This window comes from Rhinatrema bivittatum, chromosome 3 (assembly GCF_901001135.1).
Source record: "Rhinatrema bivittatum chromosome 3, aRhiBiv1.1, whole genome shotgun sequence".
Lineage (NCBI taxonomy): Eukaryota > Metazoa > Chordata > Amphibia > Gymnophiona > Rhinatrematidae > Rhinatrema > Rhinatrema bivittatum.
Window position 1 is genome coordinate 233,218,799 of NC_042617.1, and position 27,164 is coordinate 233,245,962.

At 44.9% G+C, this 27,164-nt stretch overlaps 1 protein-coding gene across 1 annotated transcript in view; it reads left to right on the forward strand.

Moving 5' to 3' along the window:
- ANAPC1 (anaphase promoting complex subunit 1) overlaps positions 1-27,164 on the forward strand; it is a 540,434-nt gene that overhangs the window by 293,068 nt on the left and 220,202 nt on the right. The window contains exon 18 of the mRNA XM_029596802.1: positions 16,038-16,112. Coding sequence (XP_029452662.1) covers positions 16,038-16,112 — 75 coding nt within the window. The remainder of the gene's footprint in view (positions 1-16,037; positions 16,113-27,164) is intronic.

The window sequence follows — 27,164 nt, forward strand, 5'->3', positions numbered from 1 at the left end:
ACATGCCCTAATTGAGTGATCCCCTGCTTTGCCCAGCATCGGAAAGCCATGGTGTATGAGCCCAGCATAAATTGCGCGTTCCCCTGTAAAGGGAGGAGATAAGCGCATTGGGAGGGGATACCCAAGATTTTGCACAGCCTTTGCCAAGCCCGCCGTGCGGGCTCTAGTAGAGTGTGTTGCCTCAGTTTGTCCGAAAGGTGAGAGGTCCGCACTGGCAAAACAAATCTTGAGTGCCAGGGCGCCACCAGCGTTTGGTCCGCCTTTATATATATATATATAAGTTGAAGAACCCAACAACCCACCCCCTCACAATACAAATGTTGCTGGCCAAATTATAAAGGGCAAGATCGGTAATTCCTATACCACCCCGACCCCATGTCTCTCGGAGCTGTGCCAAGGCAATGTGTGGTTGCTTGCCCCGCCACAAAAATTTACGGAGGAGCGCATCCAAAACACCCAGGTCCATCTTTCCATTTGAGAAGGAGCGGCAGGTTCTGAAGCAATACAGCCATTTGGGGAACAAAATCATTTTAAACATATTAATACAGCCCCCCAAAGAGAGCGGCAAATCCTTCCATGCTTGGAGTTTGTCCCTTGTTTATAACAATAGGGGTGAATTATTAAGAGCATATAAAGCCTCCAAATCGGTGGACACCAAGATCCCCAGATAGTGAATGTGGTCAGTCGCCCAGTGAAGCAGGAAAGGCCCCTGCCACTGGTCCCTAACTGTGGAAAGAAAACTTAGAGCTTCTGATTTCTCCCAGTTTGTTTGGAGTCCGGAAAACCCCCCAAAAGTCTGAAGGAGACCAGAGTTCTAGTCCTGCTGTTGCTCCTTGTGACCTTGGACAAGTCACTTTATCCTCCATTGCCTCAGGTACATACATAGATTGTAAATCCTCTGGGGATAGGGAAATACCTAAAGTACCTGAATGTAATCCACTTTGAAGTGCTGAAAAAAATGCGAAAAGCGGAATATAAAAATCTAAATGAAAAAAAAAAAATGAAAAAAGCCTTGGGGGGGGGGAAGCGAGCGTTCAGGCATGGTGAGGAACAACAAGATATTGTCCGTGAAGGCAGCATACTTGAACACTGGCCCCTGAAGCAGGATACCCCTAATTTCCGGGGTGGCCTGAATACTGCGCAGCAAGGGCTCCAGAGTCAAGAGAAATAGCAGGGGGGACAGCAGGCATCCCTGTCTTGTGCCTCAATGAATCGGAAAAGGGGAAGACTGCGAATTATTGGCAATAATGGAGGCCTTGGGTCTGTGTACAACAGACAGATACTGTTTAAAAAAAAAAAAAACCCTCAAGGCCCAAGCAACGAAGGAGAAGAAACATATATTTCCATTCGACTCAGTCACACACCTTTTCCGTGTCCAGGCTCACAACCAAGAACGGATCACCCGCCCTTTAGCATAATGCCATATTGGTAGTAACCAGATGAATATTATTGAGGGCATAGTGTCCCCGAACAAATCCCACCTGTCCCGACTGTATCATTTCCGGCAATATAACTGCCAGCTGCTCCGCCAAAATCTTGGCAAGCAACTTCTGGTCGAAATTTAAAAGGGAAATGGGGCGGTAGGAAGCTGGAGACAAGGGCTCTCTACTGGGTTTGGGGATTAATGTAATGTGCGCTGTGTTGGTAGGGACATATCTGGCGCATGTCTGGATTAATTCATTGAAGACAGAGGACAACAAGCCCCCCAATTCCGCAGAGAGGGTTTTATAAAACTTCACTGTGAACCCGTCCGGGCCGGGAGCCTTAAGACGAGGCGCTAGTTGGATAACGTGAAGAACCTCCTGGGTAGTAATAGGACCATGTAAATGGGCTCGCTGCTCTAATGTTAAACTTGGGAGGGTCACTTGGGAGAGGAAACGGTCTGCCTCGATTGAATGCGCTTCATCTGAGGAGTAAAGAGTTGAGTAAAACCGACAAAAAGTGGTCAAGATTGCGGGCGTATCAGTATTGATGTGCCCAGCGTGATCTCGCAGCGCTGCAATATGTCTGGAGCGGCGGGCTGTGCGAATTAAGTTGGCCATCATTTTCCCTGCTTTATTGCCATACTGAAACAGCCGATATTGGTAATAGAGCGTGCTCTTTTTCGCTCGCTGCTTGGACTGCCAGCAAATGTTCACGATTGGATTGAGTGTGAGAAAATGAATAAAGGATCGTTTGGCCTTATGGAATTGGGCCGTCAATGACAGCAAATGCTTATCCAACATTTTCCGGCGGTGGGACAGATATGAAATAATATCACAGTGGATTACTGCTTTGCCTGCATACCAAAACAGAACAGGGTCCTTCGCATATTCTTGATTGAGTTGTGAATAATCCGACTAAACTCCTGAAAACAAGTGTCCTTGGCTAAAAAATATGGATATCGCCACAGGTTGGAAGAGGATGGAGCAGAGGACCAGGAAAGTTCAATCCATATAGGTGCGTGGTCTGATATACTAAGCTCCTCTATTGTGGCATCTAGCACTTTAGGGAAGGCATAGTCACTGATGAAGAGGTAGTCCAAGCGCGAGTAGGAGGCATGGGCCCGAGAGAGATGTGTGAAATCAGTCTCCATGGGATGAAACGTCTGCCATACGTCCACCAAATGCAAGGAATGTTCTAAAAAAGCAATCCCTTTACTAGGCGGGCGAGTAGGACGGGTCCCATGTGATGAGTCCAAAATGGGATCCCTGACTGGGTTAAGGTCCCCTCCCACAATTAAAATATGGTCCAAATAAGGCACCAACTAACCATAAATGTCCCTAAAAAAGGCGGAAGTATAATTGTTTGGGGCATATCTATTACATAACACCAGTGAAGTAGTAAAAAGCTCCGCGACCAATATTATATACTGTCCCTGAGGGTCCTTTAATTCCCATTTGATGGTAATAGGGATCTTCTTATGGATTAGTATGGCCACCCCTGCGGATTTTGTGGTGGTGGAGGCATAATGCACTTCACCCACCCATCCCTGCTTCAGCTTAAGGTGTTCCGCAAGACTGTGCAAATCTTAGTACGCTTGACCGGGGAATAGATTCCCCAGACATTCCATGAAACCACCCGAGGCCTAAGGGCCATCAGAGCCTGGGCATATCAACCATTAAGGAAATCATGAAATCCTAAAAGAAAGCAGGGGTACCCTCCCAGCACGAGCACCCCCCCACTTCCTGCACCAAGCTCCAGTCTAACATCGCCCCAGCAGACCACAGACAGCAAAATCCTCACATATCAATGAGAGATTGAGAATCCAGGATGAACCCCAAAGTTCCGCACCCAGTCCCATACCCACATCCCACTATCCCCATTGCCTCTAATACAACGGGAGAAGATCACCACTATGCAAACCAAGCCCTCCACCCCACCCCACCATTTGCTAAAAAAGGAAAAAAATGAAAAATAGCCTGTGTGAATCCCATCTTTGCAAAACTGATCTGAGACAAGTACAATGATATCCCATACCACTGCACGACAGTTTATGAATCCTGGCACCTTAGCTATCCTTACCTAATCCGATAAATAAGAAAAAGGAGAAGCAATTAAAGAAAACAAACCCAGATAGAAAAATGTTGGCTCAATAGTCAAAATCTGCCATCTCATAAGGGGTATCCTGTGTCCTGCCGGCATCCCAAAGTGAGATAGAACCCCAGAGAAACGAGTTATATAAAAAAAGAGAGAAGAACAAAACACAAAAATACAGGTGCTCCCCTCTGCCAGGTACACGATTGTGCGTGTGATAAGTAATATTGACGGCAGATCCTGAGGAAGGTACTCCATTCTCGTGAAGCTAAAAATGAGCCGCTAGGCAACCAGAGAAAGCAAAGGGGAAACCAAGGGAGTAGAAGCATAAAACTCCACCCCACTATGGCCAAAACAAATCATGGCCTGTAGCTGAAAACACCAATTTTCTCAATGACAGCCCTCACTGCCACCACGAACACATCAGGCATCACCCGGAGCGTTGGTGCGGGCATCGGTGGGAGGCCCCATTGGGATGGTGCACAGACACTGCTGAATCACGGGGGCATCCGATAACCAGCAGATCATTACTGCACGCTGGCCCAGAGCAAACAACTGGGTACATAGTGGGACCATCACTTGCCGCTGAGCCGAGAGAGCCGTTGAAAAGTCTTGGAAAACCAAAATTTTTGTGTCAGCGTTTTGCCTTGCCGAATGGCACTCATAATGTCCGTTTTGTGCGCAAAGTTCAGGAGCTTTGCAATGACCACCCTCTGCTTTTCTCCCTCAGCTCTCTTGGGGCCTAGCCGATGCACGCGTTCCACCCGAAGTGGGCCGTGCACAGCAGGCAGCTGCAGTTCCTCCGAGAGCCATTTTTCGAGAAAACAAGGTAGGTTATTCTCCTCTATGGTTTCGGACAGCCCAACAAACCTCAAATTGGACCGCTGGGCACGGTTTTCCAGATCCTCCAACTTGGCGCCTTGTTTCTCTACTGCGGCCTTCAAGGCCGCAATGTCAGCCTGTGTAGTATGGAGGCCATCTTGGTTGTCTGCAACACCGCCTTCCATGTCTTCCATTCTTTTTTTGAACCCTGCCATGCCAGCCGAGAGTTCTGCAAGTTGCACGGATATCTTTTTAAACTCCAGGGACAGAGCTGCGATGACTGCTGCTGTCATTTCCGCAAGCGTGGCCGGTGGTGGGGCCACTGTGTCCACCGGCCCTGTATTCTCCTTGGCCGGCTGCTCTAGTGCACATGTCTTCTCTCTGTATTTGTCCTTTTTAGTGTTTCGAGACGCCATCTGCCCACCAAAACGACTCAGAATGCTGCAGCTAGATAAAGGAGCTGCCCCCGCAATGAAGGATGGTAAATGGGATAAGCGGGATGGGGTTAGATGGTGTGGTCAAACCCGAGAAGGGAGATCACATCTGCTCCCTTCAATGCCTCACATGATCTCCCGTCTTGTGGCCATTTTAGTCTATTGTGAAGCTGAACTTTTCTGTGGTAAACATGGATTATGTACTTTTTTTTTTTTAATGCTTTTTAATGCTTTGGTACATTTTTGGTACATAAGAGTGGAAAAAGCTTTATAGCAGGGAAGAGAGAGAAGGAAGACATTTTATCGCTGAGGAAGAGAGAAGAGTCCAAGAGGACAGGCTGACCTGGATCAAGCCATTCGCAGAAGAACTTGCAAGCAGCAGATATTTTGTCCAAGGACAACATTGCTGTAGTTAACTGGAGACAGATGTGCGGACATATAGACTGAGCTTCAGGGCAATTTTTCTTTCTAAAGAAATTACAGATATCTAGCCTCTAACCAATCATCGACGTGCCATTCCATGCTTGGTCAAGCTTCTCGATACCTTGCATTTTCTTGTCCCTGGCTCTCTCAAGAATACAGTGGCTGGAGTGGCTGATATGTATCAGTCAATGTTTTCAAGGCATTTCAGCCAGGTACTGAGGGCCATGATAAAACGGATCAAGGAGTACATCAAGTATCCACTTCAACTTATAGAGTGGCAGGAAATGAAGTACACTTTCTTCAATATAACTGACATGCCAAATGTAATGGGCACAATCGATTGCACCCATGTTGCACCAATGGCTTACTATAAGCATTTCTATTCCCTGAATAAACACGTTGTGTGCAATGTGCACATGAAGATTATCAGTGATGTCTCCAGTTTTTCTAGAAGCAGCCATGGTTCCTTCATCCTTGCACAGGGAAAGCGAAGGCTGATTGCTCGGTAAGTCAAACCAAAGCATAAGCTAAAATTTATATTTTCTTGGGTGGGCACCAAAGGCGGAATAGTGCTGGCTTTCTAGTATATAGTGCCAAAGTGCATGCTATTCTGCTTTGCGTGTAAGTTCTCTGGAGTGGGTACAGAAGGCAGAATAGTGCATACTTTCTGGTGCAAGGTAGCAAAGTGTGTACTACTCCGCTATACATGAAATGTCTGGTGGGTGGGGTGCCTAAAGCATTAGCAGAAAATTTAAAATGTAAGTTGTTTATGCTGGGTGGATATGGAAAGTGGAATAGTGCATACATTCTGGTTCATGATGCCAAAAGTGCATACTGTTCTGCTATACAATTATATGTTAACTGTCTGCTCAGTTAAAAAAAAAAAGTTTAAAAGTTATTTAACTTTCCCAGCACTTGAAAATTATTTTTCATATTTTTCTTATTTTTATTCTTTGGTTTTCAGGGGGCTTGAACCAGCAGCCAGACAGGCAGGAGTCAGCAGGTTTCTCCCCTGCTTCACTCCTGCCGGCGGGCTGCCAATCATTTCTTTTTTTTAGATTTTTTTCTCTTCAGAGCAGCTTCTCTCATGCCACGGCCGGCAGTCTGTCTTGCTTGTGGGCTGCCCTCTTCGTGATTTTCACAGGAGGGACTTTGCCTGCCGGGTGGGGAAGGCCCCTCCTCGGCAGGTCATGCAAATTTAGCCCAGGGATCGCATCCCCAGCCCGTTCCCGGGTCGGCAAAGCCCGGGAACGGCAGCCATCTTGGATTTTTCGGCAGCTCCCGTTTCGGAGCTGCCTGGGGCAGGGGAGCCAAATTTTTTTTATCTACCCCCCGATTTGAGCCCCCAGGCCTCCCAGGACGTGGTCCCTGATCCCTCCATCGCCCCCCCTCCCGAGAATTTTAGGGCTCATTTTACACCAGATTTTGTCCTCCTCCTGCACAAATCTTATTTGGCTAGCCTGCAGGAGGAGGGGAAAGCCCCACCTTGACCCCCCCCCCTGGAAAAAATCCCTTGCTCCGCGCTGTTGACTGCCCGCCTGGCTGTGGAGCCTCCAGGGTCCATTCGGGTGTGTGTGGCCCCAGGTGTGCCCCCCGACCCCCCGGTGGATCCGGTACTTCCAGATCCTGACCCTTTTTCTGATTCAGCTACCCTTCCCCCTCTGGAGGGGGATGATCTCAGGGTTCTCCGGATGTTCCAGAGGGAGGAGTTGGAGCCCCTCATCCCATTTGTACTCCAGGAATTGGGGTTGGAGGGGCCCTCTGCGGATACCCTTTTGGCCTCCTTGCCAACAAATATGGACCCAGTCCTGGTGGGACTCAGGGCTCAGGCAGCGCTTTTCCATTTCATCCTATGCACAAGTTATTGCTCCTGTGGGAGTGGGAGGCTCCCGAAACGGGACTCCAGGTGGGGCGCGCCATGGACAAGCTCTACTCCCTCCCGGAGGAATGTTTAGAAATGTTGAAAAGTCCCTCTGTGCATTCCTACGTCTCCGCGGTCACCAAGCACATCACTATCCCTGTGAAGGGATCGACGGCCCTGAAGGACGGACAGGACTGCAAGCTTGAGGCGCAAATGAAACGCATTTTTGATGTCCTGGCTCTGGGGGTCCGCGCGACTGCCTGCAGCAGTCTCATGCTGCGCACAGGTCTTAGGTGGACCCAACAGTTATTTGGCGCAGAGGTGGAGCAGGCCGAACGTTTGGAAGCCGTCATCGCCTATGGGGCCGATGCACTCTACGACCTCCTCTGCGTCCAGGCGAAGGCAATGGCCTCGGCGGTGTCCGCTAAGCGACTCCTCTGGCTGCGCATTTGGTCGGCTGACCCGTCCTCCAAAGCACGGCTGGGCTCGCTGCCCTTCAAAGGTAAGTTGCTGTTTGGAGAGGACCTTGAGAAGCTTATGGATTCTTTGGTGGAAAATAAGGTCCATAAGCTCCCAGAGGATCGTCCGAAGCAGTCACGCTCCTTTACACCCTCCTGTCCTTGTTTCTGGGGACAGAGACGGTATACCCCACACGGCCGGGGTGGCTCCACGAGGGGTTATTCTTCCCGGTCTCAGTTTTGGTTGCAGCCCTTTCGTGGGTGTCGGCCCTTTCGCGAGGGCCAGCCTGCACATTCCACCCCCAAGCCTGCCACTCAATGAAGGTCAGTCGGCCCATTCCTCGGTCCCCTTTCTGGGCTGCCGCCTCTCCCTTTTTTTCGAGGAATGGGTCAAAATCACATCGGACCAGTGTGTCCTCGACGTTGTATGAGACGGGTACGCCTTCGAACTTGTCCGCGACCTCTTCGATCTCTTTCTTTTCTCCCCTTGTGGGTGTTCCAAACGGGAAGCGGTAGAGCAAACTCTCGCCAGACTCCTTAGTCTGGGCACAGTTGTCCCAGTCCCGGATAAGGAGCTCGGCGCAGGCCAGTATTCCATTTACTTCGTGGTACCCAAGAAGGACGGGGCTTTTCGGCCAATCCTGGACCTCAAATGGGTCAACCGTGCTCTCAAGATCCCACGTTTTCGCATGGAAACCTTGCGAGCGGTCATCATGGCGGTTCGCCCCAGAGAGTTCCTCGCCTCGCTCAATTTGACAGAGGCATACTTTCATATCCCGATTCACCGCGATTACCAGAAGTATCTTCGTTTCCACATCCTCAACTGGGATTTCCAGTTTTGGGCCCTACCTTTTGGCCTTGCGACCGCGCCTTGCACCTTCACCAAGATCATGGTGGTGGTGGCGGCAGCCCTTCGTCAGGAAGGCATTCTAGTTCACCCCTATCTGGATGACTGGCTTGTGTGGGCCAAGTCGGAGGTTCTCTGCAATCAGGCGGTGAATCGGATGTTAGCCCTCCTCGCGTCTCTCGGGTGGATAGTGAATTTTTCCAAGAGCAACTTTCAGCCCTCCCAGGAGTTACTGGGAGCCCGCTTTGACACTCGAGTGGGCAAGGTCTTCTTGCCTCGTGTGCGGGCCCTCAAGTTGATCAACCAGATTCGGAATCTGCTCTCGTTGCCGTTGCCAATGGCCTGGGACTATTTGCAGGTTCTCGGGTCTATGGCTTCCACCATCAATCTGGTTCTCTGGGCCTTTGCTCATATGCGACCATTACAGAAAGCTTTACTATCCCTTTGGCAGCCGTTGTCGGAACAGTTTCACATAGTCCTCCCCCTCTCGGTCTCTACCGTCGCCGACTTGCAGTGGTGGCTTTCGTTCCCCCATCTTCTCCGGGGAATGCGCCCCTTCGATCTCCACAGTGGACAGTAGTAACCACGGATGCCAGTCTCTCGGGCTGGGGTGCGGTCTGCCTGTCCAGGTCCACTCAGGGAGTCTGGTCGCCCATTCAGACTTGCTGGCACATCAATCGGTTGGAGGCCCGGGCGGTGTGTCTGGCTTTGCAGGAGTTCGTCTCCCTCATACGCGGCAAAGCGGTGAGAGTGCTGTCCGACAACCCCATCACCGTGTCTTACATCAATCGTCAGGGCGGCACCCGCAGTCGCCTGGTGGCCCTGGAAGCCAGCCGACTCTTCGCCTGGGCAGAACGGCACCTGGTTTGCCTGGCGGACTCCCACATTGCGGGCAAGGAGAATGTTCAGGCCGATTTTCTCAGTTGCCAATCGCTCAATCTGGGAGAGTGGGAACTCTCGGACGTAGCCATGAATCTGATCGTCGGCAGGTGGGGCCCTCCCCACCTGGACTTAATGGCAACCATGCGCAATGCCAAGGCAAATCGGTTCTTCAGCCGCTGGAAGGAGCACGGCTCAGAGGGAGTAGATGCTCTGGCTCTTCCTTGGCCCAAGGTCGTCCTGTACGTGTTCCCTCCGTGGCCCCTAGTGGGAAAGATCCTCAGAAGAATAGAACTCCACAGGGGCCTGGTGGTTCTGGTAGCGCCCGAGTGGCCTCGGAGGCCATGGTTCGCAGATCTTGTCAACCTGGCGACGGACTTACCTCTGTGGCTGGGCCATCTTCCTCGTCTACTGCGGCAGGGGCCCGTATTTTTCGACCAGGTCGATCGCTTTTGTCTAGCGGCCTGGCTTTTGAATGGCGGCGTCTGAGATGTAAGAGCTACAAGGAAGAGGTCATTTCCACCTTGCTTCGAGCCCGGAAGCAGTTGCCATCTCTAGCCTACGTGCGCATTTGGAAAGTCTTTGAGACTGTTTGTGAAGAGTCAGGTGTCTCAGCTCGCTCTGCCCCGGTCTTGTTAGTTCTTTCTTTTCTACAGAAGGGTCTCTCCAAGGGCCTCTCCTTCGTGCAAGTTTCCACTCTTGGCTCTCTTCTCGGATGGGTCGAGGGTCATCCTCTAGCGGCTCACCTGGACGTCGTTTGGTTTTTGAGGGGAGTCAAATACCTGCGTCCTCCCTCTCACAATCCTTGTCCTTTGTGGAGTCTCAATCTGGTCCTCCGGGCCCTGTGCTCTGCTCCTTTCGAACCTCTCCGTCGGGCTATGGTGAAGGACCTTATGCGCAAGACAGTTTTCCTTGTTTTGATCGCCTCCGCTCAGAGGGTCTCTGAGATTCAAGCGTGGTCCTGTAGGGAACCCTTTCTGCGATTTTCCGACTCCGGTGTCTCTCTCAAAACGGTGCCCTCTTTTCTTCCTAAGGTGGTGTCCGCCTTTCATGTCAACCAGTCAGTAGAGCTTCCAGCGTTTTCTCCGGATGAAATTGCCAGTAACGCTGGAGGCGACCTTCGTAAACTGGATGTCAAACGCGTTCTCCTCCGGTAACTGCAGGTTACCAATGATTTTCGGGTCTCGGACCATCTTTTTGTCCTCTGGAGTGGTCCCAATCAGGGCAAGCCGGCTTCTAAGACCACTATTGCTCGATGGTTGAAGGAAGCCATTTCCTTGGCTTGTCTCTGCCAAGGGCGGACAATTCCGGAGGGCTTAAAGGCTCATTCGCTACGTTCTCAGGCTACTTCCTGGGCAGAGAGTCAATCGGTCTCTCCGCAAGAGATTTGCAGGGCCGCCACCTGGACGCCCTTGCATACGTTTGCTCGACACTACCGTCTGGATGTGCAAGCGCCGGTTTTTGGTCCTTTTGGGCGGCAAGTGCTTCGAGCGGGACTCTCTCGGTCCCACCCGGCATAGGGAAGCTTTGGTACATCCCACGGTCTGGACTGATCCGGGTACGTACACGGAAAGGAAAATTAGTTCTTAACTGTTAATTTTTGTTCCTGTAGTACCACGGATCAGTCCAGATGCCCTTCCCTGTTTGTCTTTTCTTTCTGTCCTCTTGAAGCTTGTTCCTGCAGATTCACAGATTTTGATACTTCATTCTTTGCAAGCATACTGAGCAATTACATCGGAAGCCTTGGTTGTTCAATTACCAAGTATATGCAAGAGCCGTATAGTCATACCATGTTTCTTACATTGTTCTGCAGTTGCTCATTTGAGCGTTATGGTTACTTGCTTGATCCTATTCTGGTTTTGTTGTTTTCTGCTTTGACAATGGTTATACTGAAGGGTTACATGATAGGCTCTGTCCTCATGTAGGACATCCTTTCAGTTTTAGTCTGTCTCCACCTGCTGGAAAGGAGGCTCAACCCACAGTCTGGACTGATCCGTGGTACTACAGGAATGAAAATTAACAGGTAAGAACTAATTTTCCTATTTCTGCGAGGTGGGGAAGAGTCTTCAGTGGACATTCAATCTAAGGATGTCAGATTGGGCCTGTGTGGCCTGATCCTCATTTTCCTGATTAAAATTCTTCAGGGACTGCAGACATTTGGAGCAGATATTGTAGAGAAGAAAACAAGTGTTTTGCTTCCTTTTCCAGCCCCTTCCTCCCTTGTTCCCTGCGGAGAAGTAAAAAGAACAGCTGTTTGAGATTCAGGGCTGTGTGCTCATGGCTAGCAATATCCCTGACTGTGGAATCCTTATGGATAGAAATTTGTGTGTGTGTGTAGGATGAGAGTAAAGCAGTGGGTGTATATTATTGTCATCTTGGCCAATATGAAGAAACAGACTGTGAAGTGCTAGCAGAAATTAGAAATGCAAATAAAGTTGGTATCACAATAATAAAGGGAACTTTATTAGTGTCTCATCAGGACTTGCTAAAGAGATTAAGTTTCTAGACGTCATAAATGACTGCTTTATGGAGCAGCTAGTCCTAGAGCCAATGAGAGTTGGGGAGCTACTTTAGATCTAGACCTCAGTGGAACACAGGGCCTGGTGCAAGGCATTACTTTGGAGAGCCACTTAACAATAGTGATCATAATGCAATCAAATTTGGCATAACTGAAAGGAGGACATTAAGTAAAACTATTGCAGTAGCATATAACTTTAAAAAGGGAGACTATAAAAAAAAATGAGGAAATTAGAACAAAATTAAAAGGATCAGTTGGAAAGTTAAGTTTGCATGAGGTATAGACGTTTAAAAATACCATCTTGAAAACCAAGATAAAATGTATTCCATTCTATGTTTTTATTTTTTTTTTTATTTATTAGTTTTTCAAAACTATTACAAAGTAAGAATCAACTTTGCAAAATGAAATATTAAAGTTTTGAACATACATTCTAATTACACAACTTACAGATAAGAAGTAAACATATTTGTTCAAAAACTAAACATCATAGAGGCAATTCCAAGAGGACGAAATTTGTAAGTGTGGAAAATTTTTTATTTTTTTTTTAAACATTATAGTAGAATAATTTGGATATTCATGACAGTTTCAACAATATACTAATTACTTACACCTCCATTTTTAATAGATATCCATTCTATGTATTAAAAAAGGTTAAAGAAAGCCCAAAAGACTGCCAGCAGGATTTAATGGTAGGAGAAGGATGCAGTTATAAGCCAAAAGGTCAACTCAAAACTTGGAAAGCAGATCCAAATCAGGAAAATAGATGAGCATAGGTACTTGCAGGTTAGATATAAAATAATAAATGGGGAAGGAAAAACTAGATAAATTCTTCTCTTTGGACTTTACTGAGGATGATGTTGTAAACATATCCACACCTGAAACATTTTTTTATGGTAATAATTCTGAGCAACTAAAGGAAATCTTAATGGAAGATGTAATACATCAAATTGAAAAACTAAAGAGTAACATATCACCAGAACCAGGTGGTATTCACCCTAGAGTTCTGAAATAACTCTAATATGAAATTGCAGACCTGTTGCCTGTAATATCATTTAAAACTGCTACAGTTCCTATAGACTGGAGGGTGGCCAATGTTAACACTAAGGGTTATAAGGATGATTAAGGAAACTATAGACATCTGTGCGGGCAAAATGGTAGAAGATCTTCTTAAAATTGCTGGCCAAAAAGTCATAACTGGCTTAATGGGAAAAGTAAACATGGTTTTAGTAAAGGGGGAAGTCTTGCCTTACCAATCTATTTGATTTTTTTGAAAGTATATGTGATTATGTACAATGGTGAACTACTTGATATAGAATGTGTGGTTTTTCAGAAGCATTTAACAAATCCCATATGAGAGACTTCTCAGGAAACCACAGCTCATTACCATACTCTCAGTGCGAGAGGCAGAATAATGGGCAGTATTTCAAATACCACTTTATCACTGCAGTAGGCCATTCACCACGTGGTGAACACCTAAAACAGCTTAGTAAATGCCCTCCCCATCTGTACCTGAGAAAATGGAGGGTAAAATGATTTGCCCAAGGTCACAAGGTGTATCGGTGTAATTTGAACCCTGGCTTCCCTGGTTGTCAGCCACTGCACTAACCACTAGGCTACTTCTCCACTCCAGTGGTCCAAAATAGTATCTTGCACTGTGCAAATGTAACAATGATATTGATGAACTGCCGGATGAGTTTTACACACTTATACAGAGGATCAGTGGAAAGTCCATTTTATTAAATCAGCAACTTAAATCCAGGGAAGAAAGTAATATATTTACTCCTGACTTTAGGGGGTTAGAATTTTTAGAGTTAAGCATACAGAAAGCACTATTTTGCTTCTTTGCTTGCTTGCATGTCTTTGAATGTGAAAAAATTGGCTATTGCACTGCTCCTTTTATTCAGTCTTCTGCATTCGGTGGCACATGGGAATGAATCATGTTCCTCTTTTATGAAAGAAATCTGCCTGTTCAAATCAGTACCACTAATCAATGCTCTATGCTTTAAACCCTAAATCGGGGTAGGCAACTTCGGTCCTCGAGCCACAAAAAGGCTTGGTTTTCAAGATATCCACAATGAATGTGTATGAGATATATTTGTATACAGTGCTACCATTGTATAGAGATGTGCATTAGCTTTTCACAAATTACACAATTTCAACAAAATTGTCTAATTTGTCATGGTTCCAGGGCACTGAAAAACGAATGGAATTTTTCCAAAATTTTGGAAAAATTTGTACTTTGTGTTAGTGCGCGCTAACCATAGTTAGCGCGTACTAACACAAAAATCGGGACCCATGGAAAATGCGGGAAAAATGAAATTTCCCACAGGGGCCCGAAAACGAAGCCCAAACTGATAGAAGTAAATATTTATTTATTTATTTATTTTGTATGTTTTCTTTACCGTCATTCGGTTTCGCCATCAGAACGGTTTACAAAAACATGCAACAAATTTTAACATTATCATCCCATAGTCATATCATGTAATGTGGGTTAGTTGCATCTGCTAGATTCTTGCGCATCAAGTTAATACATACTGCAAGTTTTATCTTACTGCAAAGATATTTCCTACACGCTGTTACATACTGCAAGTTACAAACTGCTGGTTATTACCTACACACTGTTATTTCTTGCACACTGTTACAGACTGCAGGTTATTTCCTAGTGCACGGATATTTCCTTCACAGGGCATAAATCCGTCCGGATTTACGCGCGCAGGGCCCTCGCGCGCCTATTTTGCATAGGCCACCGGCGCGCGCGTAAGTCCCGGGGCTTTCTAAAAGGGGCGTGTTGGGGGCGTGCCCGGAGCGACGCAGCGTTTAGGGGGTGGAGACGCGGGCATGGTTTCGGCGGGGGGGGTGTTCCGGGGGGCGTGGCCGCGGCCTCCGGACCAGCCCCCGGGACTGGAACACGGAGCAAGGCTGCCGGCTGGCGCGCGCAAAGTTATGCCTGCTGAAAGCAGGCGTAACTTTGCTGACAAAGGTACGGGGGGGGTGTTTAGATAGGGCCGGGGGGTGGGTTAGGTAGGGGAAGGGAAGGTGGGGGGAGGGCGAAGGAAAGTTCCCTCCGAGGCCGCTCTGAAATCGGAGCGGCCTTGGAGGGAACAGGCAGCGCGCGCTGGGCTCGGCGCGCGCTGGTTGCACAAATGTGCACCCCCTTGTGCGCGCCGACCCCAGATTTTATAAAATACGCGCGGCTACGCGCATATCTTATAAAATCCAGCGTACTTTTGTTTGCGCCTGGTGCGCAAACAAAAGTACGTGATCGCGCAAATTTAGAAAGTCTACCCCAGTGTTGCTACGCTGGGGATGATATTTCTTACACACTGTTATATCCTACAATTTATTTCCTATTGCAAAAATATTTCCTATACATTATTATTACTTAGCTGGGGATGTATACTTTTTATGTTGTTGGGTTGCGTATTTGATACGTCTGCTGGTTGATTGAGTGAATTTGAGTAGGCTCTCGTGAACAGCCAGGTTTCTAAGTCTTTTTGAACATTTTTATGTTTGGTTGAGTTCTTATTCCAATTGGTAAAGCGTTCCATAGTTTGGGGCAGGTGATGGATATGGCGCTCTCACGTGTTGAATTTAGTCATGTGATTCTTGCGTGAGGGAGCTTGAGGAGGCCTTTATTCCTAGATCGTAAATTCATTCTTGGATAATGCACATCTCTTGTATGTACCTATATCTCATGCATATTCATTGTGGATATCTTGAAAATCAGACCTGTATGTGGCACTCCAGGACTGGAATTGCCTACCCCTGCCCTAAATGTTTTTAAAAAGTTTGAGACAATTTGGCATTGTATTTCTGGGCTGTTCAGTGAATATGCAAGATATAGTGCTCAATAATTACCATACAATATATCTAAGAGGTATTTAGGGATCTTTGTTTTCAGTTTTTATTTTATTTTTCTTGGGAATTTCAATATTGTAAAGAAAAAAAAATCAGTGGAAAAATGAATTTGTTATAACATAGGAGAAAAATCAGTGGAAGTGTCATTTTTCCACTGAGTTTGTTTTTTGTTTTTTTTTTATAACATTGGAATTCCCAGGAAAAATAAAATAAAACTAAAAACAAAGAATGTGGGTGGGTTGTTTTTTTTTAGGGCTTTGGAAGTAAGAAAGCATACCTGCTCATTGTTACTTAGCTGACCTATTTCAACTGTTCTATAATATTTATTTATTCGTATTAAATATTCTGCTTTTAGTCAGCAGGTTTAGCATCACTGTTATGTAATATTGTAATCTTTTACCTTGCCAATAATTCCTTGCAGACCCTTGCTAGATGTCTGATTTTGTGGGATGACATTTTACCAAATTCCCAGTGGATTAACTGCAACGTACCACAAGTAAGTGCACACTGCTCTATGCATTTTCTGATTTGACTGGAAAGCAACAGTGCATTTTACAGGAGAAACGCATTAACAGGTAAATTTTTAAAGGAGCGAAGGTGCACCCCTAAACGCATGTATTGGACGCTTGAGCAAAGATGCACATACAATATAAAATTAAGTGTAAGTACATGCTTATCGTTTAACTTCTGCGCACGTGCGTGCAGCCTTTACATGCGTATTTGCACAAATGACCATTGGGCAGGGGAGAGGGAGGAGAGAAACAATCTGGCACTCTATATATCTCCCACTTTGAGGGGCACTTTCAACTCAGGGATGGGTTTTGAGGGGGAGGGGCTTACAAAGGTCTACAGACCCTTGCGCCCTAGGCAGACCAATGTAACGCCATCCTTCTTACAGTGGGAGATATATATATATATAAAGTGTGTCAGATTGTCTCTCTAACACAGGTTCTCTCTCTCTCACTGTGTCATTCACACACACACACACGTTGAGGATCCCTCTTGCTTAAAATCTCCAGACTTCTGCCTTATGAGGACCAGTAATAAACTTAACCAGGTAACATGGCACATGTTGCCATGTTCAACCTTGCAAAATTTGGGGGTTGTGTGCAGAAGTCTTGGCCCACCCCAGAATGCCCATACCCTGCCCTTTTCTACCTCCTTATTCTTGACACGCGCACAGGTATACACCGCACGTACTTCCCGGCTTCTTAAATTCACGTTGCTCATGTAGGGCGCACCAACATGCATGTATGGGGCCGTTTTTGCACGAGCAATGCTTTTAAAATCTACCTGGAAGTTTGCTATCAACTTTGTTTCATGGTCAACAGAGCCTGACATATAATAAAATTGTAATAAAGATTTGCATGTTGGCTGGTCCTTTCACAGTCATATGATTAATGTGTTAAACTTGGTCTGTAATTGATTTTTTAGAAATAGCATTATTATAGCCAGTTTCTCAGTTATTTGATCTAAATTGCCTGCTTGTGAGCTTTAGGATTTTTTTTTTTAAAGCCTGAAAAAAACACTTTTTCTGTACTTCTGCCATTTGAATTGGTGGTTGTGTACTGTTTGGTGTTAAGTTTAATTTATCCTGATGCCCATATACCAATACATTTGTCTAAAACTCCTCAGGCAGTATCAAATATGTTTTTCTTCTTAAAAGGTTTTTCACAGATATCCATCACAGAAAGATGGTACTGTTAATCAAGTCCAATCTCTGGAAGCTAGAATGGCAGATGTAGATAGTTGATGCAGATAGAGAGGTATATTGATGAGACCTTCAGGGACATAGTAGCCAAGTCCCAAATCCAGTCTGGCAGCCCTAGTGCTGCCTTGGATCAGAAAGGTCTCCCACTTGGAGAACATCACGCTGGTATAGCAGGAAGTGATCCTGTAGCAAGGACCTGCTCTCCAGGTGATGCGTTGTCCTCTTGCACTGAGGACATGTCTCCCAGGGCTACTGCCCAGGAGGGAAGGGTTAGGTCGCCATCATAGCTGGTGATTTGATTATTAGAAATGTAGATAGCTGAGTAGCTGGTGAGGTGAAGACCACTTGGTAACTTGGACGTGAGGACCACTGGGTAACTTGCTTGCCTGGTGCAAAGGTGGCGGACCTCATGCGTCACCTAGATAGGATTATAGACAGTGTTGGGAGGACACTGCTGTCATGGTACATGTGGGCACCAACAATGTAGGAAAATGTGGGAAAGAGCTTCTGGAAGACAAATTTTAGGATTTTAGGTAGATAAAATCCAGAATCTTCAGGCTGGCATCTCTGCAATGCTCCCTGTTCAATGTGCAGGTTCCCATAGGCAGGTAGAGCTTCGGAGTCTCATTGTGTGGATGAGACGATGGTTGCAAGGAAGAGGAATTCAGTTTTGTAAGAAACTGGGGAACCTTTTGGGGAAGGGAGAGACTTTCCGAAAGGACGGGCTCCACCTTAACCAGAGTGGAACCAGGCTGCTGGCACTAACTTTTAAAAAAGAGATAGAGTGACTTTAAACTAGAACAACAGGAAAAGCCGACAATTACTCAGCAGTGCATAGTTCAGAGGAATGTATCTTTGAAGAATACTAATGAAACAGGAGAGTTAGGGCTTCCCAACAAAGAGGTTCCAATAAAAGCAATCGTAGTCCATGTTCCTATAAGTAAAGAATCACCTGAGCTAAAAAATTCCAAATTATTCCTGTCAACTGAAAAGCAAATTGTTAATACAAACAAAAAACGCACTTTGAAATATCTGTATGCCAATGCCAGAAGTCTAAGAAGTAAGATGAGAGAGTTAGTGTATAGCAGTAAATGAGCTAGACATAATTGGCACCGTAGATACCTGGTGGAAGGAGGATAACCAATGGGACAGTTTCTATAATCAGGGTAGAAATTATATCACAATGATAGGGAGAATCCATTTGGTGGGGGGTGTGGCACTTTATGTCCGGGAGGGTATAGAATTCAACAGGATAAAGATCATACAAGAGACTAAATGCTCAGTAGAATCTATATGGGTAGAAATCCCATGTGTGTTGGGTAAGAGTGTAGTGATAGGAGTATACGACTGTCCACCTACCCCATCAGCACATACCAAACCGCTACAAATGGTTCAAAATACGGCAGCCAGAATTCTAACAAATACAAGGAGGAAGAGAGCACATCTCCCAATCCTTAAAGATTTACACTGGCTGCCAATCCATTTCAGAATTCTTTATAAGTCAATCACCATAATCTAAAATCCATCCAACAAATCGCTCCTCTCAACCTACAAATCCCTTTCATAAAGCATACATCCTCCAGACCAAAAGAGAGTACTACAAAGAGTCTCTGCAATTACCGCCTTCCAAAACTTCCCTCCATATAACTTACAGAGATAGGGCTTTCTCCACAGCAGGACCCACTCTTTGGAACTCCATACCAACGGAACTTAGACAGGAACCCTGCTTACTGACATTCAGAAAAAGACTTAAAACATGGCTTTTCAAACAAGCCTTCCCAGACTCAGATTAAAACAATCTATCCGATATTCAAACCTCCAAGCAACATCTTTCTTATTATAACCATCCTGGTAACCCTACCCCTAAGCATTATAAACATCCAGAATTTTCATTAATTATGATTTCTTCTTTATTGTTAAAAACTACATATTTGTACTGAACAATTCATTGTAAATCACACACTTCCATTTTTTGGAAATTCTACGGGTTTATACACTATGTTAAAGTTACTATCTTTTCTTCTTCTTGCTCCTAGTTGTACGACTCCTTGTTTATTGTAACTGCATCTATAATATGTATAGTACATATTATTTCGTTCTCTGTTCCGGTTATCACCCCATTGTTTATTGTAAACAGGCTTGATGTGATATTATCACGAATGCCGGTATAGAAAAAATTAAATAATAATAAAATAAAATGGTTAGACAGATGATGAAATGCTAAGAGAATTCAGGGAAGCTAACCAATTTGGCAGTGCAGTAATAATGGGAGATTTCAATTACTCCAATATTGACTGGGTAAATGTAACATGAGGACATGCTAGAAGCATAAAGCTCCTGGATGAAATAAATATCTGCTTCATGGAGCAATTGGTTCAGGAACAATGAGAGAGAGAGAGAGCTATTTTACATTTAATTCTTAGTGGAATGCAGGATTTGGTGAGAGAGGTAACTGTGGTGGGGGTCACTTGGCAATAGTGATCGTAACATGATCAAATTTGAACTAATGACTGGAAGGAGGACAATATGTAAATCTACAGCTCTAACACTAAATTTTCAAAAGGGAAAACTTTGATAAAATGAGGAAAATAGAAAAGAAAACTGAAAGGTGCAGCTGCAAAGGTTAAACGTATACACCAGGTGTGGACATTGTTTAAAAATACCATCCTACACAGTCCAGATGTATTCTACGCATTAAGAAAGGTGGAAGGAAGGCAAAACGATTATCAGCATGGTAAAAAGGTAAGGTGAAAGAGGCTATTATAGCCACAAGATCTTCATTCAAAAATTGGAAGAAAGATCCAGCAGAAGAAAATAGGATATAGCATAAGCGTTGGCAAGTTAAATGTAAGACATTGATAAGACAGGCTAAAAGAGAATTTGAAAAGAAGTTGGCCATAGAGGCAAAAACGCTCAGTAAAAATGTTTTAAAATATATCTGAAGCAGAAAGCCTGCAAAGGAATCAGTTGGACCATTAGATGATTGAGGGGTTAAAGGGGCACTTAGAGCAGATAAGGCCATCACGGAAAGATTAAATGATTTCTTTGCTTCTATGTTTTTGTTATTTATTTAAAATTATTTATATACCGTCTAACAGTTAAATATGATCAAACTGGTGTACAATGTTCATAAGCAAACAAAAATGAAAAAAATAGAAAAAATACAATCTTGAATTATAATAAAAATTAAAAGTATAAACAACATTTTAAAATAACTAACTTTTAAACTTACAAACGAGATAAAAAAGATCATCAGTTCTGCATGACTTTGGAGTACAAAATGAAAAATGATGGATGTGTTAATGTTACAATAGATCTGTATCTGGAATGGCAAATGCTTTGAGAAAATGATTTCTTGAATTCTTTGGGTTTGAAATTTGACGAAGTGGTGGTGTAGGTAATGAGTTCCATATTTGTGGGCCAGCTACCTGAGAATGCTCTGTTTCTTGTAATATTTAAACATGCTAGGTGTACTGATGGAATATCTAATAGGTTTTTGTTCAGAGACCTTAAATGTCTGGTTGTTTGTAAATTCAAAGAATAGGGCAAAGCCAGATTGAGGATGGATTCTGTCATAGCGTATGTCACAATGGTCAGAAATCTCTACTGTATTTGAAAATTTGATAGGCAGCCAATGTAAAGTGTATAATGTGGAGAACTGTGGTTTTTTGACGGTGAGACAGTTAGGATACAAGCAGCTGAGTTTGATTAGTTGTAGCGGCTTGATTGCCGAGTCGTTAGTCCCAGTAAAGTCCATTTACAGTAGTCAAGTCCAAAAAGATTAAAGATTGAAGGATAGAGAGGAAATCCTGATAGAATAGAAGTGGACATTAGTCGTTTTAAGAGATGTAATTTGTAAAACGAATTTCTAATGTTAAAGAAATGTGCTGAGACAATGACAAGTCGGATGAGAAGAGATGTTGGGGAGATGCCTGTTTCCGGAGAAGGTTTTTCATGGGTAATGACTTCAGATGGACTGAACCAAAATCACAGTGAACCTAGAAGATGTGGTAGGCCTGATTGACAAACTGAAGAGTAGTAAATCACCTGACCAAGATGGTATACACCCTAGAGTACTGAAGGAACTCAAAAATGAAATTTCAGATCTATTAGTAAAAATTTATAACCTATCATTAAAATCATCCATTGTACCTGAAGGCTGGAGGGTGGCCCAATTGTAACCTCAATACTTAAAAAGGGCTCCAGGGGTGATCCGGAAACTATAGACCAGTTAGCCTGACTTCAGTGCCAGGAAAAATAGGTGAATGTGTTCTAAAGTTCAAATCACAGAACATTAGAAAGACCATAGTTTAATGGAATAAAGTCAGCATGGCTTTACCCAAGGCTAGTCTTGCCTCACAAATCTGCTTCACTTTTTTGAAGGGGTTAATCAACATGTAGATAAAGGGAACCGGGTAGATGTAGTGTATTTGGATTTTCAGAAGGCATTTGACAAAGTGTCCTCCTAAGAGGCATCTAGGAAAAGTAAGAAGTCATGGGATGGTGGCGATGTCTTTCGTGGGATTACAAATGGTTAAAGACAGGAAACAGAGTAGGATTAATGGACAATTTTCTCAGTGAGGGGGGTGGGGCAGTGGAGTGCCTCAGGGATCTGTACTGGGGACCCATACTTTTCAATATATTTCTAAATGATCTGGATAGGAATATGACGAGTGAGGTAATCAAATTTGCAGATGATACAAAATTATTCAGAGGTAGTTAAATCATTATTGCAGGAGGACCTTGTGAGACTGGAAAATTGGGCATCCAAATAGCAGATGAAATTTAATGGGGATAAGGGCAAGTGATGCATATAGGGAAAAATAACCCTTGTTTGTTAGTTTACACGATGTTAGGTTCCATATTAGGAGTCACCACCCAGGAAAAGATCTGGCATCATCGTTGATAATACATTGAAAATCTTCGGCTTCAGTGTGCTTTGGCAGGAAACAATGTTATGAATTATTAGGAAGGGAATGGTGAATAAAACGGAAATTCCTCTATTCACTTCATGGTGAGATTGGCACTTTGAGTACTCTGTACCCTTTCTGGTCACCACATCTCAAAAAAGATATAGTTTGCACTGGAGAAGGTACAGAGAAGGGCCGACCAAAGGCTGAGGGGGGGGGGGGGGGGGGGGGGGGGGTATGTTAGAGGTCTTTAAAATCATGAGAGGTCTAGAAAGGGTAAATATGAATCAGTTATTACGCTTTCGAATAATAGAAGCACTAGGGGGCACTCCATGAAGGTAGCAAGTAGCATATTTAAAACTAATTGGAGAAAATTCTTTTTCACTCAACAGACAAGCTGATGAATTTGTTGCCAGAGGATGTGGTTAGTACAGTTTAAAAAAAGGTTTGGATAGGTTCTTGGAGGAGATGTCCATTAATGCTATTAATCAATGTTGACTTAGAAAATAGCCACTGCTATTACTGGCATCAGTAGCATGGGATCTACTTAGTGTTTGGGTACTTGCCAGATACTTATAGCCTGGATTGGCACTGTTGGAAACAGGATGCTGGGCTTGATGGACCCTTGGTCTGACCCAGTATGGCAATTTCTTATGTTCTTATGTAGATTCTGTCATGCATGTATTCAAGCAGGGCTTCCATTGTCTGTGGGTACGTTCTTTAGCGGGTCACTTGACATGTCAGTGTCTTTTTTATCAAATAAATAGTAGTTGTAGTTTCAACTTTAGCAAAATTGTGCAACCAGATTCTTCTCAGTGTAATCATATAATGGGTAAACATAACAGGCCAAAGCAATATCAGTGCAGGGAAAATCGGCGCTCATGACCGAGCGCCTGCTCTAACATACGTCAGTCCACCTCTCCGGGGTGCCTGATTTAATATTTTAATTGGCTGCCACGGTAAAAAGGAGGTGCTGGGGGAAATTGTGTGCCCTTAGTGTCTCCTGCTAGTGCCACAGGTTAGGAAAATGGGTGCTCATTAATTGCCAGTACACTTTAAAAAAAAATTTGTTTTAAAGGTTCTCATCCTTTTTGTTCCTCCATTTAATATCGCAAGGATATTAACTCGTACAGAAATACAGTATTTTTGTTACGTCTGTCGGTCGCAGATGGCTGCGACCTCTCATGCTCACCTCTTTTCTCCCTGCACCATCAAGTCTGGGAAGAACGGCGGTCTCTGCTAATCTCCGCTGACCTCTTCAGTGTTCCCGGGGACAGCATGGGTGCTGCCAACCGCCATTTTGGATCCGGAATTACTTAGGCGCACGCACAAGGGCCTCCTTTGTACACATCATGGCGGGAACCTCGGGGGCGTCCCCTCCCAATGACGTCAATCCGCTATTGTATTTAACCTGACTGGCCCTTGCCTTCTACGAGTTAGCAAGGAGTTCCTTCTTGCTGAATCCGCTTCATTCGAGGACTTCCTGTTCGTAACTTTGGTCTTGGCATCCGATCCTCTGAGTACCTGCTCCTCGGGTGCTCCCCTGCATTCCTGGCTATCTGCTCCTCGGAGGGCCTGACTGTTACCAGACCCTCTTCTCGGGTCTCTTTCTCCTGGAACCATCTCTTGTGAGTACCTCTACTGACTTCTACATTATGAACTGTATTGAGGATTCTCCGCGGTCTAACCCTGAGCCTCTGGCCACTTCCACCTTTCCTCCAGTAGAAACTATTCAGCATTTCCCTGCGCTGCAGAGTATTGACATACCAGCTACGGGGTGCCACTTCCGGGTTCTGGCATCTCTACCAGTTCTTCAACATCTACTGTACAGACATCCTCGGCATACCACGCTCCGCAGGCCACTACCGGATCTGAATTCCTGAGGTGCCTACACTAGTCCGTCAGAGGGGATCTCCATCAACCTGCTCCGCGGGGTCATCTGTTGGCATCGCTCTGGGTATTCCCCACTGCTCTGAACTGTACGATTATATCTCCCAGCTCTGTGGACATTACTTTTTCCTTCCTTCATAATAAATTTTGAGGGTAAAAAGGTGCGCATACAGGCGCAAGTTTTGTTTGGGTTTTTTTTTTTTTTGCATGGGGGAGAATAGCTAATAGTGCTCATCAAAACGCATTTGCATGTGATGACAGCTATTAGCTTCGTGGGGGGTGGACACGCATTTTCTACATTGCTAATCCCCTTATAGAATAAGGTGTTGTGAACGCGCATCTAAGATTCCATCTAACATGGGTTAACCAATGCAGTCCATTGAGGACACTATTTGCATCAGCCTGAAATCTAGGGTTCTTAGTAATCAGGTGGTTGATAAGATGGTGTGCAGTAAGACCCAGGGAGTCATCACTCTCTATACAAGGTTTACCATACATCTCTCTGGATGACAATGACTCTTTTTCTAAACCAAAGACTTGAAATGTTTCAAGGACCCCACTAATTCCTCTCTGGGGCCAATGTAATAAAAACTGGCACAAGAATCAGACTTAACTTTAGCACGATGTTTACTTAACGTGCACATTAAAGACAGCTGTCCTTATGGGATGCAAATCAAACAGGAGAAATAAAAGTTGCTAAAACAAAAAAGCATGCTAAAATGTGGAGGTAATCTGAAAAATCTGCACTAATGCAAAAACGTGCTTTAAATAGGAGGTCAGTGCCTGAAGTTTGAAAGACTGTAACAAATGACCTTGCATGCAAGATTGGCACTGGGCATCCTGACCTTGGGCACAATCTTACATGCAAGGCCATTTGGGCAAGGCATACCAAGTGAAATCAAAGGGTAAGCTCTCTATGGTGGGCACCTATAGCCAAACAAGTGCTGTGCATCCCTAATAGCTGTGGTTGCCCATTCTTGCTTTCACTTGGCATATCTTTCCTAAATGGCCCTGCATGCAGGATTGTGCCCAATGCCCAATCATGCATGCAAGGCCCTATGTAGCCTTTCATCATAGGAAAGATGTTCTAGCTCCTTTATAGTTTTGTCACCCTTTCTTCTGCACCATTTCCTACGTTCCACCTGTGTCTTTCTTCAGATGGGGCAACCAGAAACGCACAAGTACTCAAGGTGCAATTGCACCATGGCTCGATACAGAGGCAATACAATAATTTTCTGTTTATTCTCCATTACTTTTTTGGATCATTCCTAACATCCTATTTGCTTTTTTGAATACTTCCGTGCATTAAACAGAGGATTTCCAACCTATTGTCCACAAGGACTCCAAGGTCCTTTTCTGGGTTGTGATTCCCATAATACAGAACCCAACCATTATTTCTGTAGTTGCAATGGCTATTTAGAAGGAAAGACTTGAAGACTTTTTCAGCTTAGAGCAAGACTTAATCTCAGAGGTATAATTTTGGAAAGTTATATGCAGCTGAGAAGTTGTCTTAATGTTTGAAATTTGAAGACCTTCATGGATACGTTATAATACTTTTTTTTTCCTAAAGCCATTTCTAGGTGATATAGTACACTGCTAAAGGGTAGAAATAAATGTTTATTAAATTGAGAAGAGATTTGAGGATTCAACTTGAAAATAGACAGTGATAAGAGATTAAATTTATGGAGCAGTTTTGTAAATGGACAAAACTCTAGTTTAACTCTAGATCAATATCCATCAAATTATCCATAGGGCTTACCTCACTCTGATCAGGATTAATGAGCTGTATCTTGATAATGTTAGAGAAGATGTCAAGTAGAGAAGGTACTTATATTTCCACAGGACAAGCAGGATGGTAGTCCTCAACAATATGGGTGACGTCAGTGGATGGAGCCCTGCTACGGGAAACCTTTCTGTCAAAGTTTCTATAAAGCTTTGACTGATGCTGGTACACTGAGTACACTGAGCATGCTCAGCCTGCAATTATCCCTGTGACCCCAGGTGGTCTCTCCCTCAGTCTTCTTTTTTCCGCTCTGCAGTAAGCATAGCAAGTTAAGAGCTCTGTGAGAAATTCTCACAACTTTTCATCACAGAAGAAACACTTAAACTTTACTTCACAAACACTTTTTTCCCTGTGCGGGTCTCCCCTTGCGTACGTTTAATCGACGCTTGGTGAGTACTATGCCCTGTTTTTCGGTCAGTTCCTGTCACCTCCCTACGGTTTCCCTGGCCTACCAACCGAATTGCGGCCTTCCCTCTCCCTATGTTTTCAACAGTTAGCCCCACATAGCCTGCGAGTGTCCTCCTGTGACCCTCTGCCTGGTTATTAGCACTAGTGGAATAGGGACCTCCACGGTTACCGTTGCCACCAGGGCCCCCTGTCGAATTCATACCTCGGTACTTCATGCAGTTGATGCCCCATCGCTACCATAGGGGTACCCCTTTCCAGGTCATCCTGCCTTTTTTGACATTATCGACACCCCTCTCCCGGCGGTCCGTCGATGCCATCGATTCCCGCATCGATTCTTTCAGTGCCATCAATGTTTTCATCATGGGTGCTGATTTTTTCATCGGTTTGTCATCGATGCCCGGGCACCATGTCATCGATGCACACCTCGGTGTCGGTGCCATCGATGCCTGGGTCGATTCTATCGATGCGATCGAGGACGTCAACACCAGTGGCCATGCCGTCGGCGCCCATCTCCATCCATAGATGCCGTTGATGCCACATCGTTGCCAACTATACCTATACGATGCCGCGGTGCCTCCATCACTGTTATCTTGCTCTGCCGGCCATCGACATTTTTTTCATATATATCTATTTTGACGATACCCTCGAGGCCGCCCCATGCTGCATCGATACCGTCAATACTGACATAGCAACTACACGTGATGCCCTCGCCTAAACACAGTGCTCCATGCGTTGGGGTTTTTACTACAGCCCCGTATCAGCCTACGACACTACATAGATGCCAAGGAGCAGTGCAGGCATGCTGACAGTCCGTCATCATTAGCCATCCAGGACAGCAAGGGCGTC